The sequence below is a fragment of the Bidens hawaiensis genome, unplaced genomic scaffold, assembly GCF_021521415.1.
Source record: "Bidens hawaiensis isolate Kalapana, Puna unplaced genomic scaffold, B.hawaiensis_p1.1 tig00045335_1, whole genome shotgun sequence".
Taxonomy (NCBI): Eukaryota; Viridiplantae; Streptophyta; class Magnoliopsida; order Asterales; family Asteraceae; genus Bidens; species Bidens hawaiensis.
The window spans coordinates 23,913-32,091 of NW_027498057.1; the positions used below are offsets into that span (position 1 = coordinate 23,913).

General features: G+C 34.7%; 1 protein-coding gene across 1 annotated transcript; it reads left to right on the plus strand.

The window, feature by feature from the left end:
- The first annotated feature begins 1,867 nt into the window (after positions 1-1,867).
- LOC143595568 (bifunctional dihydrofolate reductase-thymidylate synthase 1-like) lies at positions 1,868-6,856 on the plus strand. The gene is made up of 11 exons (XM_077074552.1): positions 1,868-1,880; positions 2,586-3,019; positions 4,091-4,469; positions 4,744-4,788; positions 4,906-4,971; positions 5,425-5,486; positions 5,580-5,654; positions 5,730-5,895; positions 5,974-6,097; positions 6,189-6,295; positions 6,381-6,856. Exons 2-11 carry the CDS (start codon positions 2,601-2,603, stop codon positions 6,489-6,491), a joined length of 1,554 nt encoding a protein of 517 aa, XP_076930667.1. The 5' UTR covers positions 1,868-1,880; positions 2,586-2,600; the 3' UTR covers positions 6,492-6,856.
- The last annotated feature ends 1,323 nt before the right edge of the window (positions 6,857-8,179 follow it).

Here is an 8,179-nt window from a genome sequence, read left to right on the forward strand (position 1 = left end):
GGGTTGACCCGCCTCGCTCGGTGTTGAGGCGGGTACATACCTCTTCAGTAATGACATGATCGAGCTGGTGGTGTTTTTTTGTTGTTGAAATTAACTTGCACTTTCACATATCCCCTACAATATTAAAAGATTATTATTATTCAGCGAAAAACAAATCCATAGCATTTGAAATATAAGATAAGATTTTATACCATGGTGTATCTAAAGTAGAATTGCGAGATCAATATACGTCACAGGTTGTTTAGTTACCGTTGCTTTCAATGCCTTCTCATCATTCTTACGGACGAAGGAAATCTCTCAATTGCTAGTGTAGATTTTTTCTTTTGCAAAAAGATAGCAAAATAAATAAATGAAGTTAAGCAATTTAAATAAAAAAACATTTGTGGCATTAAATAAAGACCAATATACGATGACATCTTCCTCTACGACCCGTATACGAGTAGTCATGGTCACAGCTAGCTCCATCATTTATCAAAATAAACATGTAAGCATGTGCAACGCTGCAACCATTCCATCCATCAAAGTTAAAGGATTTATCACAATCTACAACTTGTTGTTCAGATAAAGTAACCATGTCCACCGTAGCCGTTTTGTGTAGCACCTCCAATGTTGCATGGATATCAATTTAGGTGCGGCGCGCCTCACAATTTTTAACCCCCATAAGAGCCACAATGATGTTATCGGGGGCAAAATTATTTTGGGGTCTTAGAGGTTGTGGAGCACGTCTTTGGCAGCTCTGACATCTTTGGATTTCTTCTTATGTAGTAACATGCATCATTGGGCAGTAGTATATGGTGTTCATTAACTTTGCCCCAACTATTCTAGTTGTGGCATGGATACCTGTTACAATTAGAAGATGACAAGAAATAGAAGAAGAATTCTCAACTAATCAACTGTTTATTACCTATGAACGATAGCTACTTAAAGACTAGTCAGAACGACTAACCACAAACAGTTAGTGCCTTCGGAATCAAGTCCTCATTAACAAATATTACATTTGAGCCCTATTAACTAACAACCATTTACAAATGAGTTTCTCTGCCATCCGTTTTGTAAAAATACCACATAAAACTTTGTGCATCTCCTAGATCAACTAGTTTGCAGGGATCTTGGCAATAATCGTATTTATAGGCTTATAGGAGATCTTAATGATTTTGACACCTAACAAAACGATAGTGACATCTCTTCTGCTATTGGTGGAGAGGCATCACACATATCAATACCACTGTCAAGTAAATGATTTTGTGATGCTGGTGATCTTGGTGATTTTGACGCTTAACCGAATCGCTTCTAAAACTTTTAGGAAATGATTTGGTGTGATGGTCCGCGGTTAGACTATCATGCATCTTCATATGGTTTGTGGGCCATTTAAGATGAAACCAACGTGCTCCGTCACAACGCCCGAATAACAATACAAGTTATAGGTTAAAAAAATCTTTTCGATGTAAGAACCGACCGTATTCAAATGATAATATAGTGTTTTTCTAAAATAAGATTTAACTCTACACACGGAGAATGTTGGTATGACTCTCTAGGTCGCACATGATTTTTAAATGTGGACCAAAACTGTTTGTAGGTTTTGAAGGTATAAACCGAAAACCAAAGATTATAAAGTCAAAAGGACTGAAACCGTAAGTCAAATAATACTTCAAATACCATCTTGTAAACAACTAACAAACATGGCCTAAAATGATAAATCTGTGATGTTTTTGTCCCGCCAACTCTCTCATTTATTTTCCCTCCAAAAACGCTGCCCCTGCTCAGCACTCGCCGGCAGGCACCAGCACAAGAGATCTTGCTCCGTTGATCGTCGGCCCGGCCTCCACCGTTCGCCGATCGTCACACTTTACTTACCACAGATCTGAATTCAGAAGCCTAAGGTGTAACTTGTTTCTGATTATGTGGAACTTTAAAGATGATTAGTTATATAAATTTTGTTGTTTGATGTTATAAGTTACTAATTTGCTAGTTATTCTCTATTCGTGTCAGTGTGCCAATTGTTGGTAATTCCGGACCATATTCACGACTCACGAGTCGGTGAATATGGAAGGGCTGACAAGTCGATCAAGTTGGTTAAGCTTCCTAATTATAATATGATTAATATGGTAATGTCTTGGTCATTTAGATCTATAAATATAAGCGGGGCGTCTCTGAGAATCGTTAAAAATTCCGAACAAAATTTGGGCCTTTGAGTAAAAGGGGTTTTTATTGGCTTTAAACAATTAACTTTTTTAAATTGGCTTACTTGTTTATGGTTTGGGTCGTGCAACTTTTTTTTTTAATAACAATGGGCTTAAATGAGTTGAGTAATTGAGTTTAAACAATAAGAATACATCTTTTTAAAGAAAAAATATATATATATATATCTTTTTTAGTTCGGGCCGACAACAATCGATAGAATTTTTTGAAGATTTTTAAAGAAAAAAATTTGGGTCTTTGAGTAAAAGGGGTTTTTATTGGGTTTAAACAATTGCTCTTTGAAGATTTTAGAATGCTAGAATTTTTTTATGTTTAACTTGTAATGGCCAATATTTTTCCCTAGGCGTTTTGATTTTTGACACTTATTGTTGTTAATTCCATCCTAGACTCATAATATATTCATGGCTGGTGAAACCCTTGCGGGGACATGCACCGATACTCTCAGCATGTCACCTAGGACTTATCAAGTAGTGGTTGCTGCCACTCGTGCTATGGGAATCGGTAAAGATGGAAAACTGCCATGGAAGTTGCCTTCTGACATGAAGTTTTTCAAAGATGTCACCTTGGCCACATCAGATCCAGCAAAGAAGAATGCTATTATTATGGGACGCAAAACTTGGGAAAGCATACCTATCAAACATCGACCACTAACTGGTCGCCTCAATGTTGTTTTAACTCGTTCAACGAGTCTTGACATTGCAAATACTGAGGATGTTTTGACGTGCGGGAGTCTGGTTTCTGCTTTGGAAATGTTGGCATCGTCTCCGTATTGTCTTTATATTGAGAAGGTTTTTGTTATAGGTGGTGGTGAGGTCTTAAGGTTAGTATAAAGGTTGTTGTTTACTTGTATGTTAATTAGGGGCGTACACAAAACCAAAGTAACCAACCCCCGTAGCCCAAATAACTTACATGACCAAAACAGTAACAACTGAACTCAATTCAAAACAGACTGTTTGGTTTTATGACTTTATCTTCTATGTCCTTTGAAAAACCAAGTTATGGTTTTGGTTTTGCATGCTGTGGAAACCGAAAACACTGAAAAACCAACCTTATTTTATCAAATTTTTGGATTACAATATTAACATTTGGAATGTTAATTAATATATAAAAAAATAATAATTGATGTAGCTCATAGTTTTTGGCCTAAACATTTAGTAATCATTTATTTATTAGTTAACAAAAAGCTTTAGGTTCAAATTCATTATTTGGGGCCTTTTTTCGGACCGGAAATTTCAAACCCAAATGACAAATATGAATAACCAAATAAAAGGTCTTTTAAACCTCAAAAACCTAACTTTCTGTTTGAGCTCAAAACGACCCTTACAGATTCCCTACTATATTTATTTTGAGGTTTCTTGGTTGGCCTGTAAGGCTATAAATGAACTGAACTTTAGGGAACCGTTCGGCGGAAGGTTCATTTATGTTCGTTTTTTAATTAATGAACATGAACAATTTTTTTTGTTCGTTTTGTTATAAGAACGAACATGAACACATATTATATTTGTCTATTGATGTTCGAGAACGTTTGTTCATTTAAGTTCGTTATGTTTGTTCATTTACGTTCGTTTATATTTGTTTACGATCGTTTGTTAGTATATTCATTAATATGTATTAGGCCCATCACAATTTAGTCTAGTTTTAATGTGTGTATGCTCAGTTATGTTCATCTGTTTACGTTTAACAAATGAAGATAAACGAACTTAAACACATCCATTTTCTTAACGAATGAAGACGAACGAGAAAACCACGCTCGTTTAATTGTTCATTTTAGACCGTTTGTTCGGTAAAAGTTACAAACGAACATGAACATGCTTCGTTTGTGTTTGTCTGGTTTCTTTACAGGCCTATTTCTTTGTATAATATCTGTACTTAACTACCAGCTTTATTGCAGGGAGTCTCTCAACAGTTCTGGATGTGATGCTATCCATATTACTGAAATCGAAACCAACATTGATTGTGACACTTTTATCCCTGCTATTGACACTTCGCAATTCCAACCATGGTACTCGTCATTCCCACAAATCGAGAATGGAATTCGACATTGTTTCACTACCTATGTTCGTGTGAAGGCTCCTGCAGTTGAACCAGTCAACAACAACAATAATAATATTAATGGCTTTGATGCAAGGATGTTTGCTTTCCTGCCCAAAATAATATTTGAAAAGCATGAAGAGTACCTTTACTTGAACCTGGTGAAAGATATTATTTCTAATGGTGCTTTGAAGGGTGACCGTACTGGAACTGGTACCTTGTCAAAATTCGGTTGTCAGGTAGTTTCAAGTTTCTTTTTTTCAAATGGTTAGACTAATAGTTATTAAGGGGTGGGATCCGATACAAATAAAATTAACATACTAAACATACAAATAACTAGAGTAATTATACTGTTGAACTAGAGTAATTATGTTATAAAAATAATAGTGTAATAATATTTACTCTAGTGTTAACATAATTACTCTAGTTATTTGTACACTTCTCATGATAAAAGTCATTTGTATTTGATCCAAACCCTAGTTATTAATGGGTTTTTTTTCCATATGTGATTAGATGCGGTTCAATCTGAGAAAGTCTTTTCCTCTTCTTACAACTAAGGTATGCACATTTGTTTAAACCGTATACAACTTGTTAATTACATAAAACTGGATGATGAGCTTTTTTGATGGGTAAATATGTATTCACTCGCATATAAATTATTATTTGTTTCTACAGAAAGTGTTTTGGCGTGGAGTTGTGGAAGAACTTTTGTGGTTCATCAGTGGGTCAACAAGTGCCAAGGTAAAATACTAAAATTCATCACACGGGTCCGTTTTGGGTCCAAACCAAACCAAAAACCGAAATATCAGTTTTTGAGCATTTGAAAACCATTGGTTTCAGGTTTTTCGGTTTTCATTGGTTTTGGTTCGGTTTTTTCATTTGTGCTTGAAATTTGTGACCTCAAACTTTGTGCCCATTTTTTCTATGTTAATTAATGATTAGTTGATTATCAAACATTTGGGTCTAAAATTTTTTGGCTATATCATTTGTTAATATTTTATAAAAATTCAAAAATAAAAATGACAATCCATTAATTCAATAATAAAAGTCAGTTTTTTTGCTTTGTATGGTTTGGTTTGGTCTTTTGGGTTTTCGGTACATGTAAAACCAGTACCGGTTTGGTTATATCGGTTATCAGTGGTCATTTTGATTATGAGTGGGTTGTTCCGGTTTTGGTTCGGTTTCGATTATTAGGTTTTACAAGATAAGGGCATTCGTATATGGGATGGCAATGCATCCAGAAGCTACCTAGACAGGCAAGTCCTCTCCTTTTGCAGCTGACATAATTTTATTATATTAATTATTATTATTATTATTTTAATGTATTTTATACTGCATTTATGCTTCAGTATCGGGTTGGTGGATAGAGAAGAAGGTGATCTAGGACCAGTATACGGGTTTCAGTGGAGACACTTTGGTGCAAGGTTTGCAGTCAGATCCATTACACTTAAAAATGATTCATAAACAACTTAACAAACACTAAAATGATATTATTACAGATATACCAACATGCATGCTGACTATACTGGTCAAGGATTTGACCAACTGCTAGATGTTATCGACAAGATAAAAAACAATCCAAACGATCGCCGAATAATAATATCAGCATGGAACCCTTCTGATCTTAATCAAATGGCACTTCCACCTTGTCACATGTTTGCACAGGTACACATACACACACAAAAAAAATGAAAAAAGAAAAACTTTAAAACTAAAAGTAACATGTTCTGTTATATTTTGCAGTTTTATGTAAATCAAGGAGAGTTATCTTGTCAAATGTATCAACGATCTGCAGATATGGGTCTCGGTGTTCCTTTTAACATAGCATCGTATGCTTTATTAACATGCATGATCGCGCATGTTTGTGGTATGTATATTTTAAACTTGTTATTGATTAGGTACAATTTTTAGAATACATACAGCTCTTTACTTCTTAATAAATTATACTTTATATGCAGATCTTGTTCCGGGTGATTTTGTTCATGTACTTGGTGATGCTCATGTGTATAGCAATCATGTCAGACCTTTGCAAGACCAGCTTCAGAAGTTGCCTAAACCTTTTCCTGTAAGCATTTGTAACATAATTTTTAATGGTATTTATTATTTTGCTGCTTCTATCTTGAATTTAGAGGTGGAAAATTTGGCTGTAGATTTTGAAGATCAATGCTGAGAAGAAGGATATAGATGCTTTTGTGGCTGATGATTTTAAACTTATTGGTTATGATCCTCACCAGAAAATAGAAATGAAAATGGCGGTTTAGAGATGTTTTCTATCTTCTGGTTTTGGTAAGGACAAATATGAATTGTTTTCTGTCAAAATCAAAGCGTTTATTTACGCCTTGTGGTCTTGTATGGTTGTCTTCTTATTTCAACTTGTAATTTTACTAGAGGTGGTAAAATGGATGTGTCATGTAACATGTCAAAATATGTACTTTTTATATGTTCAATATGCCTTGTCGTGATAAGCCGAGCCACGTACACTTTACTTTCTTAATTTTTTTTTGTAAATAATTGATGTGTTACATTTGTTTAAAACCTATACTGCTAGTTTTTTACAATGATAAACTAATCTATGTAGTCAGTGCACTCACGCTTGGCCAAGTTCCGCAAAAAGTCGGTCTGAAACAAATAAAAATGGTTTGAAACATCCCTAAAGGGCTAAACTAGCCCTAAACCAGCTAAAACATGTGTAAAAGACAAACCTTTAATGGTCTGTTTATACTTCTTGTAAATGTGACTGCATGTTCAGCCCTGATAATACAGTTTTACTATTTATACATAATACAACATGATTGTACGCATTGCTTAAAACGTAAGTTTGGAATAACATGACTCACTTTAGATAACTTTCTACTTGCTTGACCCGCCTGAGCCGTCCCCATTTGAGCTTTCTAGCACTTTTTTGTAGGGCAAAATAATTATTCGCATCCCCTTTTCATTTCATGCTTTCTTTGATATTTCATATTTCAAAGCATATCATTGGTGTAATCCACATTATTCAAAGACCACTGAAATTCGGTTACTGTCATTAGTGGCAGTTACATGAATAAAGGATTCACATTTCAAACTATAAATGTACAGAATCAATTCTATTGCCTTTCAGGTTTAAAAGCATCACCATCTAGTGCTATAATCACTTTTTTTTAATATGGAAAACGCATCGGTTCACTTTTTATATTCTTTCATACCCGTCTAACGATACACAACCTTTGCAATTTTACACACATGCATGATTATGTTGTCTTCCAAAGTCGAGTTTGTTGTGTAACGTAGTGTATATTACCCTTAAGGTTCATGCAAATCCGCTCGTTTGTATGGGATTAGATACATTTTCTCTTGGAAAATGGACAAGGCTTGGTATGGAAGTATGAACATTACAACATAAGTACAACAGGGAACAATGACAAGTTGGCTTGGTGTAGGCCTGTTAGGGTCAGTAGCCATATTTTTATGATCCAACTACTTCCACTTTATGTTTCCAGGATGCTTTGTATTGGCAAAGGCATTAATGCATCTTCTTTAATAATTTAAAACATTATCTATTCCTATGTCAAAAGTTGTTGTAACATAATAATACCTTTTTTTCTGTTTGGGTCTGGTATCTATAGTCTTGCTTTAAAGTTGCATGAATTGCTTGCACATCCATTATAGCCTTATAGGGATGCCAATAGACGATTAGATGGTATATGGCAAGAGTTATGGACCTTAGGTAATTTTAGTACTAAACGGATCGTATAATTAGGTTTCATAATCAGTCTCATACGTGTTGCGTGCCTCTTACTCATCATCAACTAGTTTATCGGGTCACCATGCAGGTACCAAGTATACCCATACGTTTATAATCTTATGTGCCCATTACCCGAAACCCTTCAAATTCATCTAGAAAACAACATGAAATATCAAATACTAAATTGCATTTCTAACAATTTATATTTTCAATATTTTTATG